The sequence below is a fragment of the Onthophagus taurus genome, chromosome 10, assembly GCF_036711975.1.
Source record: "Onthophagus taurus isolate NC chromosome 10, IU_Otau_3.0, whole genome shotgun sequence".
Classification (NCBI taxonomy): domain Eukaryota; kingdom Metazoa; phylum Arthropoda; class Insecta; order Coleoptera; family Scarabaeidae; genus Onthophagus; species Onthophagus taurus.
Genome location: NC_091975.1, coordinates 5,304,964 through 5,329,982, shown reverse-complemented (window position 1 = coordinate 5,329,982; position 25,019 = coordinate 5,304,964). Strand labels below are relative to the sequence as shown.

Genomic DNA, 25,019 nt, shown 5'->3' with positions numbered 1-25,019 from the left:
CATGTGTAAGAATGGAAAGGAAGAAGCTAGAAAAATGGTTAAAGACCTAATAAAATGACTCCTGGTGTTTTTGAAATATATGTCATTTGCTATGGTGAAGCCTATGGTTGTTCAAATTGCTGTGTAGAAATGTATTTGGATGAATTATAGGAAGTGGTGAGAATAAAATTGAGCAGAAATGGGTAAAGGAGTACAGGACGGGGATGTAAAAGTAGAAGAGGGGAAAAAAGTAAGAAATTTGAGTGGTTGTCATAGAAAGTGAAGATGCAGAAGGAGGTAAGAAAGTAAGCAAGAAACTCTGAAAATTTTCAGTATTTTGTCTTATTATCTTCATAGCTTTATAAAATGTTATAATTTGTGCTTTACTATTGCATACGTTTTTCATTAACCAAACCCTGTCAAATCTTTTTATATTTTCTCAAAATAGCTCATCATTGTCAGTTGTTTGGTATGTGTTTTCTTCGTCGTTCGCATTGCTCCACCCTAATCCAAGTTTCTCTTTCACTCTTTGAACTTTAACTTTTTAGGCATCCTTTCCAACCGTTTTAAATTTTTTCACAACTTAAAATCGCATTTTTTATATGTATACATAAACACTTAGAAAAATAATTTAAGAAGATTTCTGAAAGCAAAGATATTTCATAAACTTACTTGACAATTAACATTAAACATTTTTTTCCATTCTTTTTTCATCACTTACTCTACTGCCCCCCATTTAACTACCTATTTCTTTTTTCTTCTCTTCCTTGATCCCACTCGATAAGTTTTTCTTTCTTCAGTTTTTTGTGTCAATAACATGGTAACAATTCGACGTTACTCTTTATAGCCTGGGTATCATACCAACTCATCAGTAGGTTTACTTAACCCTTTCACTGCTGCAGCCTGGTAAGCGCCTACTAACGCGCATAGCAGCTGACATTAACGACTGCTTATTCATAAGTGTAGTAGCGAAAGGTTTAAAGTGAAATGAAAAAAATTATTAACACGTGGTTATCACTAACTTATTTGTAGTTTTGTAGAAGTTGCTTTCCGGTAGGTTTTTTTTGTCGATAAGAATATAATTTTAAGAATTTGCGATAATTAAAGTGGTTTTTTAAAGCGTTTTCTTATCAAAAGTCTTTTTTTGTATTATAAGCTTGAATAGGCGAATGATTTCTTTATTATTCATAAAATTAACTTATAAATTTTGTGGACCTTTACAACGAATTTAATTCATTTAATCAAGTTTCGTTTTCTATTTTAATAATCTGTTTAATAACATCTCGTGAATAAATTCAATATTTACTTTTCGAGGTGCAAATAAAAAATAAAAATATTTCACTCTCTTGGAGTTTTAAAATCATTACTATTATTATTTGCAAAAAAAAAACATATAAGCAAGTTCACGATGGAAATGTGCCGAAGTGTTGTCGGGGTGACTTGGTTTGTTTTCTTTCTTTTGTATGTTCCACATATCTCTTTTGGTGCGCTTAGCAAGCATTCCTTAAATACATATGGTCCAAAGTTGTTCCATTTTAAATAATCTTTTGTGTTTGTATTTCTTTTCATTTTTGCTCTAACATTATTATATACAGTGACGTACAAAAGTCTACATACAGCAATGAATTATGAAGTTTTTGTAAAACATAATAAGATAATACAAAATTAGTATTACAGTGTGATAAAAACTGAAAAACAAATCTACAATGCACAGTTAAAGAAATCAAGTAGCTGCCATTGATTTTATTTTTACTTAATTCAGTAGGGATTACGGATCTAGTTATTAGTACTTAGTTTGTGATTTTTCAGAACACCCCGAAATTTCAGAAAATTTTAGAAAACATTCGCCATCTTCGACTAGAATTTGCTCAATCTCATATTGACAAGAGAATAGATTTCTGATCTAGGGTTTTGTTTACTGACCAGTTGTAGAACAACCTTTTTGGAAGTGATGGTTTGACACAAATTTGAAGGACAAAAGCACGGTGAGGGTAGTGTTATGATTTGGGGAGCGATAGCAGCATCTGGTGTAGAAAAACTGGCATTCATTGATGGAATTATGGATCGGTAGAAATATAAAAGTATTTTAGAACAAAATTTGAAGCCATCATAGACAAGCTTGGCCTTCGAGGATTGCAAGACAATGAATCCAATCATGTTATGAACCCCGGCAGTCTCCTCAGAGTCCGGATTTAAATCCAATCGAGCATGTTTCGGAGCTTTTGGAACGTAAGATGCAAAATCACAGATGCGAAAACACTGAAATCTGCGTTAGTGGAATTAACAGCAGAAGAGACAACAAACTTAGTTGCATCAATGGCACGACGCCTGTTATAAAAGCTTATGGGGGCCTAACGAAATATTTTACTTTTAGTTAAAAACTAAACTTTTGTCCTATTAATTTTTGTATTATTTGTTGAATTTTTAGTATGTAGCTGCTGAGCGATTTGTTTTGTTCTGTTTTGTGAATAAGTAAGTATCTCTAATCACACTAATACTAATTTTATCTTATTACGTTGTACAAAAACCTCATAATTCAATGGAGACTTTTGTCCGCCACTGTAAAATTATTGTTACCTTAATAGATTGAGTAATACACTCAACGTATTATAGCCCCCTTCAGAATTTAATTTATTCGTTTTAAAACCTTGCATATTTTAATTTAACTATAAATTGTATTGTTGGGCTTAAAAACAAAGATTTTTAAACGTTATCTTATGATTTCATTTCATAAACATGAAAATAGACTTATCAAATTGACTCAAATTTCAATTCAAGTTATAAATTGTTGCTTAACGGGCAAAAATGCTTTATTACTAAAAGAATAAAAGTTATTAATAATTGAAAATAATTTAAAAAGAAAAATATTTTTTTATTTAAATAATTTTTGACAGCTAGATGTATTTTTTTTGAGGTTATGCCTCCCAAGGTTGCACTTGGCGTTTCTCCTCGTATCAATTTGTATACAAGAATGAGAGCGAACGATGTGCGCGTAAGAGATGCAACGGGTAAAGAAAAAATAGTCGGTTTAAAACGCTACAACAGAGCAAACGAATCAAAACGAGTAAAATGTGTGGTTAAAAGTTAAAAGCGCACGGTTGTTAAAGAGGTTAGAAGTGCTACATAGATAGAGAACCGAACCAAACGAATCGGGTTCGTTTAAAATCCGTTGTATAGCGCCACGATCGGACATTGGCGGCGCATATATACGATCGCGCGTTCGCTTTTCACAAAACACTTTCCTCGAGGACGGTGGAACACGATGCACGGACCTCCCGTGCGTTCGTCCTCTTAGTGCATAAGGGCCCTCCGAGACGGTTCCAAAGACGAAACGGGAGCATGGAGCAGGTGAAGACGTCCCAATCGAGACTATTCGTGACGTCCGTAGTCGAAAACAAAGACGATTTAGAGGAGGTAATAACGAAAATTTTTATTGGGCCGAAAAATTTACCGACCGAGAAGCCGCCATTATGATTCTCGCCCTCACTTCTTCTTTCTATTCATTTGTCATACAAGAAATGGCGCGTAATTCAATTTTCATTCAATTTTCTAATCTTTCTTTTTAACATTTTAGAAATTCGAACGAAGTTATCAATTGGTACAGAGTTTAACTTCCGGTTTAAGTGACAAGGAAGCTCACGACGCCCTAAACAACGCTTTACTCAAAGATAAAGGTTATGAGGAAGTTTCATTTGGACTTTTGGTAATCATTCTAACGGAGCCCCAAAACGCCGCGAAATGTTATCATGATTTAACGCTGATTACTCGAGATGGTTTTGGATTGATTCTCACTCATTTATCACAATTGGTTTTGGATAGATATTTAAGATTTAACGATGTGGTTAAAAATCAACTCCTTTGGTTGTTGCGAGAGATGATTAGAAACTCGGTGAGCAACGTGGATAATTTATGTTGGAATTTAATGCGACACGCAGCCGGGGGCGATGTTTCTGTTAAAAATATCACATTAATTGATAAACTTTTGGACGTTTTCATCGAATTTCGTGCTTGGCTCGATAAATTTCCATTGTTATTAGCCTCAGTTGTTTATACTTATTTAAGATTAATCGAAGATCACAACTCCCCGAATTTACTGCAATTAAAACAAAAAGAAATTCATTTCTTAATCGGCGTGCTAAGAGAACGTTTTCACGAATGCTTAGTGCTCGGACGGGATCTTGTGAGGCTTCTACAAAATGTGGCTCGTATTCCTGAGTTTGAACAACTTTGGAAGGATATTTTAGGCTCCCCAAAATCGTTATCGCCATCGTTTAACGGGATTTTACAATTATTACAAACAAGAACGTCGCGTCGGTTCCTTCAAAGTCGATTAACGCCGGAAATGGAAAGAAAATTGGTTTTTTTAACTTCGCAAGTTCGTTTCGGTAATCATAAACGATACCAAGATTGGTTTCAACGCCAATATTTATCAACGCCGGAATCCCAAAGCCTTCGTTGCGATATGATTCGATTTATCGTTGGAGTTATCCATCCAACCAATGAATTGCTTTGTTCAGATATAATCCCACGTTGGGCTGTAATCGGTTGGTTATTAACAACATGTACATCATCGGTGGCCGCCTCAAACGCTAAATTATCCTTGTTTTACGATTGGTTATTTTTTGATTCAGAAAAAGACAATATAATGAATATAGAACCGGCGATTTTGGTGATGCACCATTCAATGCGATCGCATCCGGCCGTTTCAGCAACTTTACTCGATTTTTTATGTCGGATAATTTTAAATTTTTATCCCCCGTTAACCGAAAAAGTAAGAAACGGGATTTTTTCATCATTAAGACAAATTTTAGATAAACGGGTTTTACCCTCATTGGTGCCTTTATTCGATAACGCAAAATTGGATCGCGAATTGAGAAACATGATTCGGGAAACGTTCAAAGAATTTTGCCAGGGTGTTGTTATCGAATCAAATCCGAAAAGCGAGGCTGATTACCCGATATTAAAAATAGACGACGATGAAAATCAATTTAACAATATCAATAATCACGAAGATCCGGTTTTTAGCGACGAAGAAGATGAACCACTCTTGATACAAACCGAAGAAGACACCGACGATGACGACATCCCCTTAGCTAAAGTAAGATTAAAAGAAAAAATTCAAGATAAACCCGAAGTAGATGGACCACTAAAAATCGCGTTAAATAAATTACAATTTGAAAAAGATTCTATAAAACGTTACGAAATTTTAGAAGAAATCATGAAAAACATTATCGAAACCGACGAAGAATTATTTCCAATTATTTCAAAAACTTTGCTAACAACCGATTTTTTTCGAACTGATTTTTTTCCAAACACTTTAACCGACGATTCCCTGTTATCTAGTATTAAATCTCCAATTTTCGCACTTTTTGAACCACTACTTAATACAAAATCTCGAGAAAAAATCATAAAATTCATTGGGGAGTTAGCAAATTCCCAAACAAACCTAGGTTACTTATTACTTTATTACTTAAAAGTGAAAAAAACTCCGCTTAAAACCTCCATTTATAAAGATTTTTGTCAAACGATTGAAAAAAAACTCGATAACTCACTTTACGACGATTTAAACGCGTGTCATATCAACGATATTAATTTAATGATGTGGATCGTTCCCGATTTGTACAAAGACTTTAAACAACAAACGTTAAATAACGCTCAAATATTACGGGTGATAATCTCGTCGATAGATGCGGGGCAATTACAAGATTTAATCGGTGATATTTTACGCGGGAAATTAATAATGTTTAAAAACGATTCGTTACAGAATTTATTAAAAACGAGTTTAACGTGGGAGAGCATCGAACAATTCTTTTTTTGGCAATTAATTCAAGCCCATGATATTTCAATTGATACGATCACCCCAATTTTAACACATTTAAATTATCGGGAACATCCGGAAGCTTTAACTTCAATTACACTGATGCTAAAACAAGATAAACCAACATCGGATACGATAAAACATTTATTTTCGCGCGATATTCGTAATAATTGTGATCCGTTTGTGTTCACGATGATAAAATATTGGTGCGATAGTGATTTGGACAAACTTGGCGAATTAATCGCGACACTTTTAAGCACTCGATATCCGGCTACGTCACCGAATAAACGAAAACGGGCGAAAATTAGTGCCGCGGTGCCGAGTGCCGATCAAGTTTTGGGACATTTGGATTTGTTGAGGTTAAACTGTTGTGAAAAGCAGCAACATCAGGAAGGGTTGTTGGGGTTGTTTGCTTTGGATTCGATGCAAAGGGCGCTTAATGTGGCGCAAAATAATAGTACGGACGGTCAAAAGAAACTTTTCGCGGACCTCTTCGCGTTAACGGAAGAAGAGGAGGACACGACGGCGGTCGTCAAAAGGGGACCTGGACGGGGGAGGAAACCCGCTGCGAAATCGGCACCCAAGAGGCCTGTCAAAGAGATCTCAGAGAGTTCAGAAGAAAGTAGTGAGGTGAGATTTTTTTTAATATTATTGAATCAAATTTTTAGTCCAATTCATGGTGAATGGATTTAATACTTTATGTCTTATCTTTGTTAAGATTTTCTTTTAGCTGTAGGAAGTATGTTGAAGAAACAGGAAGATTCATGGCGATTATAATATCATTCCTAGAGACCTTTGGTTTAAGACATTATAATGAAATAACATTATTACAAAAAGCAAGTTGAGAATGCTCACAAAGTTGTTCAATACTAAATGATGTGAATTGAGCCAAAGACTCAGAGATGATAGCCACCAATAACTAGCTCTTTGCATCTCTATTATGTCGATCTTTTCCAAGAAAAGTTCTTTTTTTGTTACTGTAAACGCTATCAAACTTCAGGTTGATATGGCGTTAATTGTGCCTGGTTATACTTAAGCAGAGAATACATCATATTACTTGATCAAGCAGACCCCCTTGTGGTTGAGTCGTTTTTTATACATGTTATCCAGGTTTAGGTTGATATGGCATTAATTGTACCTGATTAAGCCAAAGCAGCTATTTCTTGGTATTTTGTTTGTCAACTTTTATCTCTTTCGTCTTCTCATTTAAAACTTACTTCCGGCTTATGTTATTAAGTACATTGTCCACAAAATACGGACATAAAGGACTTTATACGCTCCTGATGACGGGTGTTTTTTAAGTAGAAACCGGTCGAGTCAGAATAATCAATATAAACTTGAAATGAACTCTTAAAGAAATTGTTTATGCGCAATTTAATCGTCAGCATTATAATTTTTTTCTTTAAATGTTAACAGGAAGAAGAAATAGTAAAACCTAAACAGGCAAAAAAAAGAAAAAAGGTTATGTCCGATAGTGATTGACGGAACCAAAAATTAAATCGGCGTCGTCGTTGCCAAGGTGATAGCGACGCCCTCACTCAATTACAAAGAAGTAATAAGGTGATGATGATGACGATGATAACGATGACGGTGATGATGACCGACGACTACGTTGGCGGTTTTTTCTTCTTCCGGTTATCATTTTTTGGGTCCGACCTTTGGAAACGACGGATCGTGGGGCTAGTGATTTAACATATAACACAGAATGAGTTAAAATTGTGTAAAAAAGAACAACAAAAGAAATAAATTGATGAATTTAGTTCGAAAACGGAGATGATGTTATCTCAAAAAGAGAAAATTGTTATTTTTTAAAATCCTCTTTGGTTCTTGTTTTTCTTTTTTATGTAAAAAACTTTTTGATATTGAATTTAGATAAAAAAAATTTATTTTTAAACACACTGCCTAACTAATAAATTAATAGACTTTTTCCGGTTTTGATTTCAGTTAAAAAAGTGAATATAAATTACAGATTGCGATTTTTTTACATCATTTTAAAATTTCTTGTTTAATTTTAATCTTTTTTTTTTTAATTCTTTATTTTTTGTTGTTGTTTTTCATTCTGTTTCAATTCGAAATACAAAAAAAAAAACGTAATCATGTATTTATAGATTATTTGTAAATAATTGTTATTGTTAGTTGCCGCCTCTTCCTGTCCCATCTTTATTCCTATTCCCACTTTTCGAAGAAATAACTGAAAGAATTTGTAAAAAATAATTGTAAATGCGTCCTTTTTCACTCCCATTAAAAAATGTACGATAAAACTCGATCCAAACCCAAAAAAGAAATCCCTGTTACTGTTTTAAATTTCAGGGTTATCGTGAATATAATTATTAAATTAGATTTGAAGAGAATTTTAAATGAATTGTATATTATAATGTTTTATTACATATTGAACTTGTAAATATAGATTTTTGTAAATATATTTATAAACAATCTTGTAATATTTATGTTAATTTTTAACCACAAATCAAACAATTTAAATTTTCAAACTTGTAAATCAATTCATTTATTATAAATAAGAATTAATTCATTTTTTTAATTAACTTTTTATCCATTTAACCTTCACTAACAACCTTTTTTTAGGTTCAAAGCAAGTTTCATCTTCGAAGAAGTCCCATGTTACAGTTATTATTAGAAGAGAAAACTGAGGCAAGCATGAGTCACCTTCATTTCATGTCTTGAAGCTTGAAACAAGATCCAGCCTTATTCTTTATACAAAAGCTGCTATAAGTCAACAGTTGATGACTCATTTATCTAACTGCTTCGACTGCATCAGAATTGAATACTGGATTCGGTTGAGTGCCTTTCTTGGGCCCATATTCTAATATGTTTAATTGTATGATAACAACCTTAGTAGATTTGTTTGTATTGTTTTAGGTACTTGATAGTTAACTTGTTATTTATACAAGTGTAAGAAGATCACCAAAATTGAGATATTTGAGTAATGAGACACTCAAATAAAATCTTAAAGAGACCTACATTGGTTTTGAACTCTCAAAAATGAATGGTAATCATTTACAATTTTCGGTTCTTTTGACATCTTCAAGCATAACTTAACTAATCACTTTGATTCGAAACTAAATATAAAAAGTAAACTAAAGCTTCAATACGAAGTGTTATTGCAAAAGTTTAAAAACTAATTTTAATTTTATAACAATTTAATTTCTGAACGTATCCAATTTAAACTGTCAAATAGATATGTCATTTTAAATCCCCCACTCCATCACATAACCTCCAATCGCCAAACAATGCATACAGATAGATTCATTGTTGAGTGACGACACCAAATGTCCCCAAATCAACCACTCCTTAAAAACGCTAACCTTCTATAAACCTTATCAAAAACCGCCTCAAACGTTTTCCTTCTAACTCAAAATCATGAAAAACATAAATTTTATTAATTTTGTGTAACCCTTAACTCACACCCCACTTTTTATCCTTAACCTCACTTTATCTTCTTAAAAACTCCTTGAAAATTTTTTACTTATTGTTTATCATCTTTATTTTTCCGGTGTCTCACCAAGGTAAATAAAAATGAATAGTTTTAAGAAAATATTCAAAAAACGCGAAAGCAATGAGTCATCGTCGTCGATCCTAATTAATATTGGAGCCCCGACCGAAGTGAAACACGATGTTCATGTCAGCAAGAATAAAGAAACTGGTAAACTGGAGGGATTACCTCAATCATGGCAGCGACAGATTCAATTTCAAATCACAGAAACGGAAAAAATCGAAAACCCAATGGCTGTAGTTGATGCCGTTAAGTATTACAATTATGTCATGAAAAAGAAAGATGAACCATTCAAGTTGCTTACTGAAGATCGGATTAACGAAGAAACGAGAGCTATCGATAGGTTTATGTATTCAAGGGATGCACATAAAAGTAAAGATTCCGATACTGAGTTGAGTTCTGGGTCAGAAACTACAAGGTGAGGCTTTTTTCTTTAAATTATTAGAATTATTTTGCGTAATTCTTATGTTTTTATAAGCTTTATGATAAGATTAAAAAATTGACAAATGATAATTAGCAATCACAGGATTTTTTATTAATTTGTTTTTGGAATATTTTCGTATAATATTAAGAACTTTTTGTTCAATTTTAGATTAAAGTGTATGAAAATATGAGGAATATGCATTGAAATCAACTTATTTAATGAATAAAATGTGTAGGGATTTTGGCAATAAAAAAATCTTGGAGAGAGTACTAATTAGGATATTATAATAGGTTTATTCATAGAATTTAATTAGGTTTTAAGTGTTTGTAGGAGAAATTTTAATTTTAAAATTGCTTGAAACTCTAAATGAAATCTAATTTTTGACAGTTCAAATGTCATTTTGACAGTTTGTGTCAATTTTAATTTTTTGACTTTTTAAGGTTAACTTAAATTTTATTAATAATATAATTAATTTTTCAGTAGGGGCTCCGAAGATGAACCAAAATCAAGTCCAAAGAAAGAGGATGTAAACCATGAAACTAGGAGGTAGGTTAAAATTTCAAAAACAATCCTTTTTCTTTTATAAAGAGAATTGTTGTTTAAATTTTATTTATTTAAAGTGGTAAAAAAAAGGTTAGACAAATTAATTTATAATAAAACAATAAAAATGAACAAATTTGAATTATTTATTTAAAGAACCATGATCCCAGCTGATTGTGCGTTATGTTCTAAAGCAACTGATTTGGAGACTAATCCACATCTTTTTATCTTTAAATAAAAAAGGATCTCTTATCAATTCATCTTTATCAAGATTATAATATAACTTTTTTATTACCACTTTTAATAAAGCAAAATTAAACAGTTAATTTAATTTATTCATTTATAAAAGGTGTGAAACCTACATTAAACCAACACCAAAAAATTTAACATCTTATCCAAACATCGAAAATCTATCTCAACCGGATATCGACATCGAAACCACCACAACCACTCCTCCAGCCACCAACAACGAACTAATTTGCGTTTCTTCCGACTTTGATGATACTTTTATTCGGCGTAAAATCGACTCAAATCCTCTAACAGATCACGATTACATGCGCGAATTAACTCAAATTTGTAACAAAGGCGATCCACGGAAGCGTTTTAATAAATCGTTTAAAGATTTGGGTTCTGGCGCTTCCGGTATCGTTTTTGTCGCGACCGATATTCAACTTCAACAATCGGTCGCTATAAAATGTATAGATATCGCTAAAACTTCTAGAAAAGAACTTTTGGTTAATGAAATTAAAATAATGCGTGATTTTAAACATAAAAATTTAGTTAATTTTTTGGATGCGTATCTTTTAAAAGAAAACAATTGTCTTTGGGTTGTTATGGAATTGTTAGATGGTGGTCCGTTAACCGACGTTGTAACCGAAACGATTATGAAAGAAGGACAAATCGCCGCAGTTTGTTACGAAGTTTTACAAGCGATTAAGTATTTACATTCAAAAGGTGTAATTCATCGTGATATTAAATCGGATAATGTTTTATTGGGGATGGATGGTTCTGTTAAAGTTACCGATTTTGGTTTTTGCGCGAATATCACTGGCGATGAACAAAGAAGTACCATGGTTGGTACCCCATATTGGATGGCACCAGAAGTTGTTAATCGTTATAAATACGGTAAAAAAGTCGATATTTGGTCTTTAGGCATTATGGCGATTGAAATGATCGATGGTGAACCCCCATATTTAAAAGAACCCCCGTTAAGAGCGTTGTATTTAATCGCAGCAAATGGGAGGCCAAAAGTTACCAGATGGAATGATTTATCAAGTAGTTTGCAAGATTTTATCGATTATTGTCTTCAAGTTGATGTTGATAAAAGGGCAACCGCCAATGCTTTATTGGATCACGACTTTTTAAAAGATCGCCATGAATTAAAAACTTTAGTACCGCTTATTAAAGCTGCTAAACAGATTTTAAAGAAATAGAATTTTAAAACTTATTGATATATTATCGAGTAATGAAACGAGTGTGCCTTTTTTTTGAGTGCAAAAAGAATTAATTATAAATTAAATAAAATATACGACTGAAAATTTGCATTTTATATACAGTGCTAAGAAAATTTATATTTTTACGTTTTAATAAAAATTATAAGGAACGTAATATGTATTTCCAATCGATATTTATGTAGGTTTTAATTTTAATTTCGAGGTTTTTTTTGTATCGTATTTGTATACAATTTAAGGTTTATTACGATTTGATAATCTTGTACATTTTTTTATGAGAAGTGGATATGAAAAGCTCAATAAATTGTCCTTAAAAAAATTGACTTATTAATTAAACCTTAGTACCATAATAAAGCCAAATTATTATTATTAATAGAGATAGAAACAAGGTTTATAAAATAATTTACAAATTATTATTTTGAGTGTCTTATTTATTTATTACAATTAATTTTTAGCACTTTCTTGAACACTGACAGATCATACATTCATTTTCACTTTGTTGCTGTACTTGAACATAACTTGGTTCTGGCTTTGCGAGAATTACAAGTATTTGAAAATCGGTTACATTAACTCCAGTTCCGTCTTTGTTTGTCCAAATCATTAAACCTTCAGTCGGCTTCACCGTTGAAATTTTCCATTGATTTTCGTGGAAAACCTTTCCAATATACCTATCAACTCCGTCTAAAGAACCAGCGGATACAACTTTCTTTAGAAAATCTCCTTGCACGGTTTGAATATTAACGTATTCCCATCGTAAAAGTTCTGGGTGAGATGTACTTAAAATCTGAATCAATTTTGTTTATTATCAACGTATAATGTGTTAATTAATTATCGTACTCGACGTCATCATTGCAAGTATGCAACCAAATACGCAAATCGCGTATTGCAATACCAATACTGTGATATTGGTTGCATACTTGTGTACATATATTTAAATTAATAACTTACCATATGATTTTTATAAAAAATTGACCTATGTCCGTTAACATTGGCTGTAGAAGTAATATCTTTTGAGTTGTATGTCGATGTAAAACAACTAATACGGTCGTGATCTGTAAATATAATCCTATATTTAAATTAAATAAGAATTTTGTATAACTCACGTCCTCCTGCGCAGACACGACTTACAAAAATCGTTGAATCTTCCGTTAAAACAGCATCATCCGGTACTGTTCCATTGCATGTTTTCCAATAATAAGGTTCTGACATTATAAAATCTTTTTTTAGATATTTTGGTGATTTTTATTAATAAACTTACCATAAGCAGAAGTTGAATTTATTGCTGTTATAATAAGCATTAAAAAAATCGTGGCAACAAACATCTTAACTTCTATAATATTTTCGTCCAACTAAGACGAAATTATATCTCAAACTTATTTATATATGCGCGGCAATAAAATCATTATCAAGTTTTCTTTTATTATCGTTTTCTGTGAGATCTCTTCAATGTTTGTTAACTCTCTCTAACATATGTGAAAGATCATAAAGAAAGGTCAACGTTTGAGGTCATCTACTACCTGTATCTGATTCTTCATAACCTTGTCTCCATGGCGCCTTAAAGCCGAATTTTTTTAAAGAATAAAGAGTAACATTCTTTATGATAAATGGAAATATAGTATTATGTATTAATAAAAACTCTTTAATGCTTTAATAGTAGATGAAATCTCACACCTATAACCTTGACAGCCAAAAGACTTGCTTCTCCAACAAGATTTGATAAAGATACTGCAAGTAATTGGGTTCAGCTTAATTAATGAAATTAATTCTACTTAAAAAACATTTTGATATGATTCAACTAAAATTAACACAAATCCCCTTTTACTTAACTTTATTAACAAAAATAAAACAATTTTTACACCCATTTATCTTCAATATACTTCATTTCCTTAATCTTCCCCTCTAAAAATCTTTCAGCTTCTTCCAAACCCATCCCATTCCCCACCAAACACCCCAAAAGTGCTTCTTGGACATCTTTAAACATATTTTTAGCATCACCACAAACATAAATTGATCCATTTTGTTCAACAAATTTATTAAAAATCAAATCTGATTCATTCCCAATTAGATGAGTCACATAGATTTTCCCTTTTTTTGATTCTCTCGAAAAAGCCACTGATAATTTCTTCAAAACTCCATCATTTAAGTACTTCTTTAATTTGGCTTCGTATAAAAAGTCTCTATTGTTGTATCGACACCCATAAAATAACCAACAATCTGAATTTTCGATGTTTTTAAGGTTCAACGTTTCTAAAAAGCTTAAAAATGGAGCCAAACCCGTCCCTGGACCGATCATAATAACTGGATTCGTTTGTAATTGAATTCGAAACGATGGTTTTCGAAAATAAAACTTTATTGAGCCATTAATTAACGCGGTTTTTTCTAAATAACTGCTACAAACACCTTTGAGATGGGAATTTTCGTTAATTATAACAGAAAAAATTAATTTTAATTGGTTTTTTATTAATGGTGATGAAGCTATGGAGTAAATTCTGGGTTGTAGTGGATGCAAATTTTCTAAAATAACATCAATTGGAGGTTTGCATGAAGAAAATTTTTTTAGAAAGCACAAAAGTGAGTTATTTTCTTCAACGAAATTTAAATAATTCTCAGATTTAGGTGATGATAAATCTTCAAGGAGCTTTTTATCGTTCGAAGTGGAATAATCAGATAATTTTTTTAAAAAAGTCTTCTTAAATGGACTCCGTACATCAACATTTTCTAAGAAAACATTTCTTAAAGTACTTTTTAATGGTAAATGAGCAAAAAGTTTTCGTTTCTTTTCATTTAAAACATAAAAATAACAATCGTCGTTAACATAATCTTTATAACCCAATATTTCTAAGATTTCATCAATTTCTTTTTCGTTATTCTTTGGAAGAATTGCGATTGTATCTCCTGGTTCGGAATCATGCTTGATTTCTTCCGACAAAGATATCATTATTTCGTAGATGTCTTTAACATCGTCTCCTTTAGTTAATTTAGCACAATCGGTGATTATTGATTCGTAAATTGGACTATTTTCAAAGGGATAAATCCGATTTGGTTTGTCATACTAAAAAACATGTAATTAGATAATAATAAATAATTAAAAAGGAAGTATTACCTTGATGGATTCGTTAAAGGAAATCCTTAAAATGCCTTCATTACTTAAAAAAACCATTTTTATTATAATTAATTTTCATTATTAACCTCACTTTGCTATTTGACACTTAGTTGACGTTTAAATATAACCTCAATTTTTAAATGTCAAAGCACATGACATCTTGTAATGGGTGCTAAACGTAAGTTTTTCTATAAAAACGGAAAGATTATAATTATTTTAGATGTTGGGTATAAGTGAGAAATGTTTACGCTTATTAAGCGAAAAAGGACGTGTTTATGGAAAATGTAGTAAGTATATGTTTATGAAAAATGATCTTTAAGATTTTATTTTTTGGATAAATTTATCTGTAAATGTATTTATGAAACTATCAACATCGTTTTTGATAAGATATTTATAAATCATTTTGGATATTCATGAATTATTTTAAAAGAAACGAACAATTAAATGTGAGGTTATGTTTTTCAATTCTTTTTTGGCAAATATTACGTTGGGTTGGGTTTTTGGGTGAAAAATAAAATGAGAAATTTGTTTTTTAGTTTAATTTTATTAAGATTAAAGTTATAAATGAAATAATTATAAATATTATTGTTTAAATGTTGGTATCGATTTTTTTATGAAAACATGTATTGAAGAAATTGTTTTTTGACTCTAATTTATTTCACGATTCTCTTTTAAAATGATTGTTATAAATAATAAATTATTTAAATTGAAAATAATAAATTTATAAAAATAGTCGGCGGATAAAATTTAAATCTCCCGCCAAGCGCGTTTGGTAGCTGATTTGACTCGACCGGCTTTTAACGCCGATAAAAAACTCGGCGCGCACTCACACGGACCGTTTTGCGTAAACGCTGATAGAAAAATACGCAATTTAAAAATTAGTGTCCCTCTTACAATTAAAAACACGTGTATTGTTATTTAATTTAAGTGAATCTTAGTGTTTGTCAAGTCGGTGCATTGACTCTTGCGGTCGTTTAAGGCCTTGGCTTTCGCGTTTGCTCCGTACGTAGTTTGCTGCCATCGTCCGTTCGTAGGAATAAATATGTGCGTTGTTCGGCTGTTTTTAGTGGCAGTCGCCATTGTTGTTCAATAAATTTAACGCAGTTTTTCAAAAATTTTCACCGGGAAAAATCTTTTGATCTCCGTGCGGTCGAGATTTGTCAAAGTATATCAATTAAAGTTGAAAAGATTCATCAACGGAAGATAAACCTCGATAGATTTTTCGGTTGTGACACGTAACTGTGCTCTTTGCTTTTGCCTCGCCGCCTCTGTGTGTTTTTGTGGTGCAATGTTTGACGTTTTGTGACGCGGGGGCCCCACAAAAAATTCGTTCTTTTGTTGGGGTTTTTAATTTCGTTTAAGAAGCGTCACGTGGTAACACCGGAAAGTTATTAAATAGAATCGATTTCGAATAACTCTAAAAAGGAATGAAAATCTACGGAAATATTTCGAAAAAATCATGAAATTGAAAGGTAACATAACCTCAAAAAAAATAATATAACCTTCAAAAAAAAATTTTTTTAATAAATTTTATTTTAATTAATTTTTTTTCTTTTTTATTAATTGATCAAAGTAATCATCATATGAAGTTTATTGACATTGACGCTGGATGAATGGGATTACGTACGACCTCGGTGAGGGACCCTCACGTGGAGGTCATGGCCCCAGCATTAACGGAACCGAACCAAACACCAAATTTTAAACTTTTAAAAGAACCACCGGCAAGCAGTAATGATGGGCATGATGTCTTGGATAATTGTCTTGATTTGGCAACAACGGAACTATTGTTAAAAGAAAAAGGGGCCTCGGTGGACACAATCGAACCGATTACTAGTGATATAATGAGCCAAAGTCCGCTATCTATGGGCGACCAAGACGACAAAATGGGTCTAAATATACTTAAAGATAAATCTACAACACAAGATATGGATCAAATAATGAATTTGGATCTCGGTCAAAATGTTGATGAAATCATGCAGGTGATTAAATCGATGGAAGGTGGTTCTAGTGATTTATTCAATGATGTTGATGTGATGAATATGAGTATTGAAGAACCGGTTTCAAAAGAAACCCAAACCAAAGAATTAATGGCCGAGGTTCACAAGAGACAATTAAAAGTTGAACGAAAATTGGAATTTCTTTTGAGACGACTACGAAAGATGCAAATTCGTCATATGGGGCAACATTTTAGTAGTGAAGTCGCCGGGGTATTCGAACACGTCCACCGAACCTTACGACGACTTAAAGATAACTCCCCAGTTAATCTCAACAACGAACTCAATCTCGAAAAACCTACAGAATCAAATCAATCCTTAGAAAAAATGAAACCAATATCGAGCAGTTCCGCGAAAAATTTAGTGAGAAAACTCGAGATGTCATCGTTATTACAATCTAATGTGGCATCTAGAAGACATTCCGGGCGGTATTTCGGGTCTGGTTCGGCGGAACCAGGTTCGTTTCGGCCGGGAGTTTCCGGTATGACAAATTTAGCGCCGTGGGTTCCACAACATAAACAGGATTTACAAAGGATCGCCGGATTGTTACACACAGAAATGGGTTTAGCACAGCAGGAAGTTGATTCAGAAGCAACGGCCAGTAGTTCTGGGGGTGAAAGTTGCGATGAAATGCAAACCTATAATAATCCACACCAACAGTACCTCAGCATGTAAGTTAATTTTATATTTTTTTGGTTGTTATGTAATAATTTAACCAAAAAAATCATTTATAAATGTAAGATGAATTTTACAATATTGCATCATCATTGTATAATGATGATGTTTCTATTTTAATCTTTATTTAATTATAAAAAAAAGCAGTCTGGACTTTTTCTTATTAATAACAGGTTTATGTGATTTAATAAAGAACAATTTTAGGACAGAAAGGTTTAATATTTACATATTTAATAAGCAGTTAAGGAGCTACTTAAAAATGGCAAGGATACCAAACTGTGATGTTAATTCTAATTGTTATGAATAACATTAAAAATAATTTCTTTTCTCTCAATTTGCCTCCATTTGCTGTGGTCCAACGTTAGTTTAAGTCTTTTAATGCCTTCTCTAAATTAATTTTATTTTTATCAAAGAACATGACGTCTTTATTGCTGATGCAGATCTAGATGAAATTCGACAGAAGCTGACTGTTTATTTTTCCACATTTCTATCATTTTTCATTAGTAAATCATAATTAAGTTATACAGGATTTCCCAAAAGTAACGGATAAATTCGTTAAAACAATTAAGAACAGTTTATGGAAAAGTCGCTGAGACGAGTCTAAAGATTTATATTTTTTGCCATTGTTTGGTATAGTTTTTAAATTTTTACCGCCATTTTTAAACGAGTAATGACGTCATCGATATTTTTATTAAATAGCAATAATTATTTATTTTTTTCAAATAGCAATGCTCCATTTCTATTACGGAATATGAAAGAGCACTTTTTTCTGAATCTAGTACAATCAATATTAATATTGGTTACATAAGAAAATTTTCGACATAAATTATCTTAAATTTTCATGATTTTTCATTCATTGAGATAGATAAATAGCAGTAGCCATGCGTAACCATGGCAACCAATTGTTTCATATATCAAAAATTAATCATTGTCTTAGGCCCACTTTTACCACCTCTTGATAAATTGGCGCTCTTAGCCAATAAGGTCCATTACTACCATCTTTTAGGCAAATTTATCTTATAGATAAACCCATCTACTAGCCAATAAGAGCGCGTAAAATAGCTGTAACCGTGGTAATAATCCCTTAGATAACTTAACCAGAAGATGGTAGTAACGAGTCTAAGGCCCACTTTTACCACCTCTTGATAAATTTATCCGATAGGTAAATACAGCTATTAGCCAATGAGAGTGCTTAAAACCGCCGTAACCATGGCAGCTATCCTCTAGATAGTTTATCAGGAGGATGGTAAAAGTGGGCCTAAGGCTCGTTACTACCATCTTTAAGTTACATTTATCTAATAGATAAACCCATCTACTAGCCAATGAGAGCGCGTAAAATAGCCGTAACCGTGGTAATAATCCCTTAGATAGCTTAACCAGAAGATGGTAGTAACGAGCCTAAGAGAGCTTAAAACCGCTGTAACCATGGTAATTACCTATCGGTTAAATTTATCAAGAGGTGGTAAAAGTGGGCCTTAATAAAATATCTAAACCAACTTCAAAAATCATCTTTCATATTCCGTAATAAAAATGGAGGATTGCTATTTGAAAAAATTTAAGTCCTTAGACTCGTCTCAGCGATTTTTCTATAAACCGTTTTTAATTGTTTTAACGAATTTATCAGTTACTTTTGGGAAGCACTGTATATCTTAATTCTGCGCAACTTAATTTATTTTCGATTAACAGTTGGTATTAATTTAACCTTCCAGTACACGCGGTGGACTATGAGTCCACAATTGATCGTCAGGGGAAAAGATGGTATTAATTAGAAGTTATTAATCCATACTGGGTATTTCATATAACTTGCAATATATGAATGCAGTAACCACAGTTACCAAACTACTATGCACTTACACTGTCCCACATAAAATGCAACATAGCTTAATAGTACAGGCATTGGGTAGTTTTGCAAAGGAAAAGTTTTGCTTGGAAAAAGGTGACGTCCTTATGATAACCTTGAGTTTTCGGCCGTCGTAAGACACATGGCTAAACCTGAATGTTTCTGGTTATAGGTGTTTGTTATACTTTTCGTTTAATAAAAATATACCACTATCTAACTCTAACTAACAATTAAAACTAACACTAGACTGAGAACTAGAAACATTCGGATTTAGCCGCACGTCTGTCAAAACGGCTAAACCCGAATGATTCTAGTTCTAGGTCTTGTGTTAGTTCTAGTTTTACACTATCACTAGAACTAACACAAAACCTAAAACTAGAATCATTCGGGTTTAGCCGTCTTCTATTTTTGAACTTTCTTTGAAGCATTTCCCGCCAAACAGCTATCTGTTCTATCTTTATATTCTTTATATCTTAGCTTTTTTACTCAACACTCTGCATTAACTTAAAGCATTTTTTTTACATCTACTTTCTCTTATTATCTACCTATACACATACTACAGAATTAGACTCTTTTTTCGTATATCTTTACGTATTATCAGTATTTGTGAAATAATTAGAAAATTTTTTCTGTTTTTATTAAAAGCTTTTTTCTTTTAATTTGTAATTTAAACTCACAAAACTCTTAAAAAACAGTTCCCGTAAATTAACCTAAATAAAATAACAGCCACGGAGTGCAAAGTTCAACTTGTCTAGATCTAACCGGTCATTTTCTCGTCTTCTTTCTCAACGATTTCATTCCTATCCCTTTTTTCGTCTCTTTTTCGGTTGTCACTGTAAATAAAAACTAGGGGCATTAAATTACCAGCACAGGCCTGTAAAACGATATCTTATTCTGGGTTAACGTGCATTTCATGAATACCATTTTTTGTGTGTGTATGCGGCTTTCTAGGACTTCTCCGTCATGTTACGTAATCGATTCTTCTTGGTTTTTTCTTTGTGTGTCTTTGACTCATCTAATTTATATTTCAAATCAATTAACCGAATCTTATTTACAATCGATATTCGAACAACCTGCAGTGAATTGAGTAATAAAATGAATGTTGTTTTTTCGTTAAACATATCTAACTTTTTTTATTGACCTTGATAAGTACTTTTAAATCCTGAATAAAGTCTTTGTTTTTAATGCGAATAAAAGGGGAGGTACCGTTTCGGTGATATCATAATTTCTATTTTGTTGCTGATTTATTCTTTTATTTACTATTTTTGATTTGGTTGAAAGAAATCGTTGTTTATATTATGAAACAGATTTTTGAGTTATGAAATAAATTTCTTGGAAATGTTCTGTGACGTTATTTATTGTGGAATTACAATTTTTAATATAACATTATTTTAATCAACTGTATAATTTAATATAGTCTATCATATAATGTGATTGATTGGAATTTGATGTTTTATTTAAAATAATTTGTGTAAAAATACGTTTTTCTTTGTTTAATTTTGCTGACTAACCTAAACTGAGTCTATTACCATTAAAGATAACATTAAACGTGACGTATTTTGTTTATTTTTCCACACACATACCGAATATTTTATTTGTTACGTTGAATTTGTACCGGTTTCGACTCAAATTATCTTCGGGGAAAACAACATTATTGCAATAATTAATCTATGATTTTATGAAATGTTGTAAACTCAGGCACAAAGAAATCGAAAATCTAATATTTTTTATATTATATTTGTTAGACATAAACGAGCATCTTGGAAATATCTACAAGAACGAGCATCGATAGCCGCAAGATGGACGTGGCTTCAGGCGCAAATTTCGGACCTCGAATACCGGATACGACAGCACAGCGAGCTTCACAAAACCATTCGTCATTCGAAGGGTCCCGTTCAACTCGGATACGAAAACCCGCCGAGCTTTCCATCATCGCCTACAACGACGACGCCAACGGGTGGTGCCGCCGCTGTGAACGGTTACCGCGGTCAACTTCCGGGCGACGTCCTCCAAACGATCGGCGACGGTGCGATGACGCTCGAAAAGGAATACCAGTGCGCGCGGACGCGACCGCTGATCAATTTCCGGAAACGGAAGTTGCTTCAGACGACGGGATTGCACGCCGTTTCGAAGAAAGCGGCAAGACCGTCGACGATCCGTTGTGGATGTACGAAACCGGCAGTTCCGTGCGCCCTATGTACCGGAAGGACTGATCCTACGCACCCGCGCGATCCCTCTGATTATCTGAGTAAAGCGGAAAAGGTCGCTATGTTGGATCCGAGTTTTCACCCAGTGTTTTCGTTGCCAGAAGGTAAGAAAATGAAGATTTCAAAAACAAATTTATTTATGTAAATGACATCTTTATGTGTTAAAAGCGATTGTATTTAGATTTGATCAATATTAGCTAAGTATCATTGCGGAACTTTGCAGAAATTTCAGGTTTGTTATGAGATTATTGCGTCAGTTCGTTAATAAATAGTGTTTTAATGTGTGAAGTTTTAATATTTTTCAGATTGGTAAGTACATTTTTGTGATAAATTAGCTATTTATGATATAGTTGAGTTACATGTTGGTGTATTGACTATATTATCAAAAAAGACTACTGTACATACAATAAATTAACTTTATTTTAATTAGAATATGAATAAGCACAACAGAAAAAGGAAATTGAAAAGAGGAGGTATCTACAAATGGATAAGAGGATGTCAAGTTTATAAAGTGTGATATTAGGACATCATTCATTGCAATAACAGTGTTGTGCTACACAATCTGATTAGAACAGGTGTAGAGTGAAGAATATTGCTCTATATTTCTGTAATCCTTTCTAGATTACTATTATGGATATTATAAAAATCTGCAAAATCGCTTTTAACTTTGTTTCTGAAGAAGGTTACAACAGCGTTTTAATAGATAACCAGTTAATCCACATTAATAGCTTCTGTATGATCGAAACTTGTCTCAAATTAGAAGTATATACAGAATAGATATAGAGAACACCACAGAAATGCGTATGTTTTATGCTTGCACAATGTGGACTACCAAAAGATTGTTTATCGCCTTGTGTTCCATTAAAATGAAGAATACAATGAATAAATATGAATAAGAAAGTTTATTAATAAATTTATAACTAATAAATAAATTGTTTTACTGTTTAGCAAGTATTTTCTATCATTTATTAACTATTTTAACTGTGATATCTCATACTTTATAGATTTAATTTATCTCTTGGATAAAATTGTTCTTATTAGACTATTTATTATTAAAAAATTATTTGTTTTTTTAATTAGATTGTTCGAGTGGAATTCATCTGGAGGCAATAATGAAAACTCCCGACTGGCAACAACGCAGCTCTCGAACGACGATCAAGGGTATGAAGTACATAACGAAAGGAGGGGGCGCGGATCGTGTCAATGACAAATTAAACGCGACGTCGGTGGATCACCGTTCGAAAAAGGTAGACCATCGAAAAAAGTATACAAATCGATTATTGAAACCTGCCACTGTAAACGCTTTATCCGCAAGTAAGTATTATTAACATTAATTTTTTTAGTTGATAAGTAATAATAACAAAAATTGTAGAATTAAAGAACAAATTCAAAGGAAGGAAAACGTCGATATCGTCGGCTGGAGGTGGAAACAACAACAACAATTGCAGGCATTTAAGTTCTTCGCAATCGTTAGCCAAATTGAACAAGAAACAGCGACATCACTCGCACCGGGTGTCGATGGGTAGCGCGTCGGGCGATTGTGAAGACGAAGAATTGGAAGGACTCGGCAGTTTGGGCGGTTCGATCAAGTTCGATTCGCCGAGCACCTCTCCGTTACTTGCCACGCAATCAATATCTGGGTTTCAACGGCGAAATCGCGTCGATTCGTACGATATCGATAACATCGTTATACCATATAGTGTTGCCGCTTCGACACGTGTCGAAAAATTACAGTACAAGGAAATATTAACGCCCAAGTGAGATTAATAATTTTAATAATATATACTTAAATAACTAAATAATCATTTTTTAAGGTGGAGAGTTGTTGAGGTGACGGAAAATAGTGAGAAAACGACGACGCCACCAACGACGACACCATCTAGTGAAAAAAATAATGGAGCCGTAAAAAATCCTAGTCAACAACCAGATAGTGGCGGTGATGTACGTCGATTACTTATTTTTTAATATTGAATTATTATTATTAATTTTTTTGTAGATCGAAGAAGATCTATCAGATGAAGCGGTCATTGTTCGTCATGATAGGTGCGAGTACGACGAAAAGAAAAAGTTCCTCAGCTATCTTAAACTACCGCTAGGTTACGGGCGTTCGCGTTCCCATAAAAGAACCGATAGCCGAGCCGAATCTTCGGGGGCGAATACTCCTGACCCCATGTCTCCTCATGCCACACCCGCCATCGCTGCGTCCGGTCCTCACCTCCATAATAACGCATCCACTCCAAATAATAATACCATTATCTCAAATAACATAATCGATCCCCCAACCATCAACTCTGAAAACAATTTTAATTTAAATCTGCCCTCACCAATCACTTCACCGCCGGCAACGCCACTTTCTGTAACGACGGACGACAATTCAAACACTTCATCCAGTGCCGCTTTGCGTCGTAGAACGATTTCGCAATCAAAATTTGGAAAGGATAGGTTAGGAGTTGAAGGAAGATGTGAGGATTTTACGAGATGTGGGACCCCCGTCGAACATTTTGAGGTGAATCCATATGAAAGGAGATGTTTTCCATTGACTGATGAAATGCTTGAGAAAATGTTGGGAAACGAGAATCATAAGTTTAAAACGAATTATCGAGCACGAGATTCGGACGAAATTTTATCAACGACGACGACCACTGCGGCGATTGGTGGTGTTACGTCAACGGCGGTTGGTGGTAGTAGTAGTGCGGGATGTAATGAGGTTAACCTTGAGGATGACAAGAGTCACGATAGCGAATCGACGGAGTCGGCCTATGGCGATGAAGATCCCAACGATCCCGAATGGGTTGATATGGAACGAACGACGAAATCGGATCGGTTTAAAAGATAGGTTAATTAAAAAACACAGATTTTTTTCGTATAGTTTGGTAAGTTTGTATAAAATTTGTGTACATTGGGCTGGTTCCGTTCATTTTTTTTTGTTTCAACACGAAAAAGAATACAAGAAAAAAGTAGTGTAAGGATTTAAGTTAGGTTTATTATTTCCTTTTTTGTTTTGTCTTCACAATGAGAATGTTTTTTTAAGTCGTTATTTCTCATTCGAATGATTAGAAAAAAAGAAAGAAAACGGTTAAAGAGAAAAATAAATAATGTGGAAAGAAGGTAGTTTGTATCCCCCCTCCTTCTTCTCCCGCCATTCCTCCACTTGAATTTAAAATGAAAAAGGGAGGGGTGGTGATTATTTTTTTGTTCGGTATTTTGTAAGTTTTGCTGAAGTCTGTGATGTGAATTTACATGTACAATATTTCAAAATAATGTTGTCTCGCTTTCGTAGATTTGTAATAATGTAACAATAATAATATGAAACGGTATTTTTTCTTTTATTTTTATCTTTTTTTTACAAAGAAAATTCGTTAAATAATTGTATTTGCTACATTTATTGATGTTTTGTGAAAGAGTTTCCGTTAACAACTATTTTAAAAGTAATAATCGTAATTACTCTATTTAATGTTAACCTAAAATTAATGATTT

General features: G+C 32.9%; 4 protein-coding genes across 6 annotated transcripts; 3 read left to right on the top strand and 1 right to left on the bottom strand.

The window, feature by feature from the left end:
• The first annotated feature begins 2,899 nt into the window (after positions 1-2,899).
• Positions 2,900-8,238, top strand: LOC139431480 (integrator complex subunit 3). Its single transcript, XM_071199308.1, has 3 exons — positions 2,900-3,393; positions 3,554-6,427; positions 7,214-8,238. Exons 1-3 carry the CDS (start codon positions 3,319-3,321, stop codon positions 7,277-7,279), a joined length of 3,015 nt encoding a protein of 1,004 aa, XP_071055409.1. The 5' UTR covers positions 2,900-3,318; the 3' UTR covers positions 7,280-8,238.
• A 795-nt stretch (positions 8,239-9,033) lies between these two features.
• LOC111428151 (p21 (RAC1) activated kinase 3) lies at positions 9,034-12,048 on the top strand. The gene is made up of 3 exons (XM_023063561.2): positions 9,034-9,726; positions 10,213-10,278; positions 10,622-12,048. Exons 1-3 carry the CDS (start codon positions 9,332-9,334, stop codon positions 11,703-11,705), a joined length of 1,545 nt encoding a protein of 514 aa, XP_022919329.1. The 5' UTR covers positions 9,034-9,331; the 3' UTR covers positions 11,706-12,048.
• A 17-nt stretch (positions 12,049-12,065) lies between these two features.
• Positions 12,066-14,969, bottom strand: LOC111428153 (methionine synthase reductase-like). 2 transcript variants are annotated; one of them, XM_071199317.1, is made up of 6 exons: positions 14,827-14,969; positions 13,241-14,775; positions 12,982-13,186; positions 12,827-12,925; positions 12,672-12,775; positions 12,066-12,507 (listed from the first exon to the last, which is right to left on the bottom strand). In XM_071199317.1, the coding sequence occupies exons 1-2, from the start codon at positions 14,881-14,883 to the stop codon at positions 13,576-13,578; spliced, it is 1,257 nt and encodes a 418-aa protein (XP_071055418.1). In that variant the 5' UTR covers positions 14,884-14,969; the 3' UTR covers positions 12,066-12,507; positions 12,672-12,775; positions 12,827-12,925; positions 12,982-13,186; positions 13,241-13,575. The 2 variants fall into 2 exon arrangements, with proteins under 2 accessions (XP_071055418.1, XP_071055417.1); XM_071199316.1 differs by having other exon boundaries at positions 12,982-14,775.
• A 40-nt stretch (positions 14,970-15,009) lies between these two features.
• On the top strand, positions 15,010-24,859 carry LOC111428178 (non-specific lethal 1). 2 transcript variants are annotated; one of them, XM_071199307.1, is made up of 7 exons: positions 15,010-15,113; positions 16,400-17,491; positions 21,081-21,646; positions 22,623-22,856; positions 22,915-23,299; positions 23,357-23,483; positions 23,539-24,859. In XM_071199307.1, the coding sequence occupies exons 2-7, from the start codon at positions 16,440-16,442 to the stop codon at positions 24,376-24,378; spliced, it is 3,204 nt and encodes a 1,067-aa protein (XP_071055408.1). In that variant the 5' UTR covers positions 15,010-15,113; positions 16,400-16,439; the 3' UTR covers positions 24,379-24,859. The 2 variants fall into 2 exon arrangements, with proteins under 2 accessions (XP_071055408.1, XP_022919364.2); XM_023063596.2 differs by lacking the exon at positions 15,010-15,113 and adding an exon at positions 15,664-16,298.
• Positions 24,860-25,019: the final 160 nt, after the last annotated feature.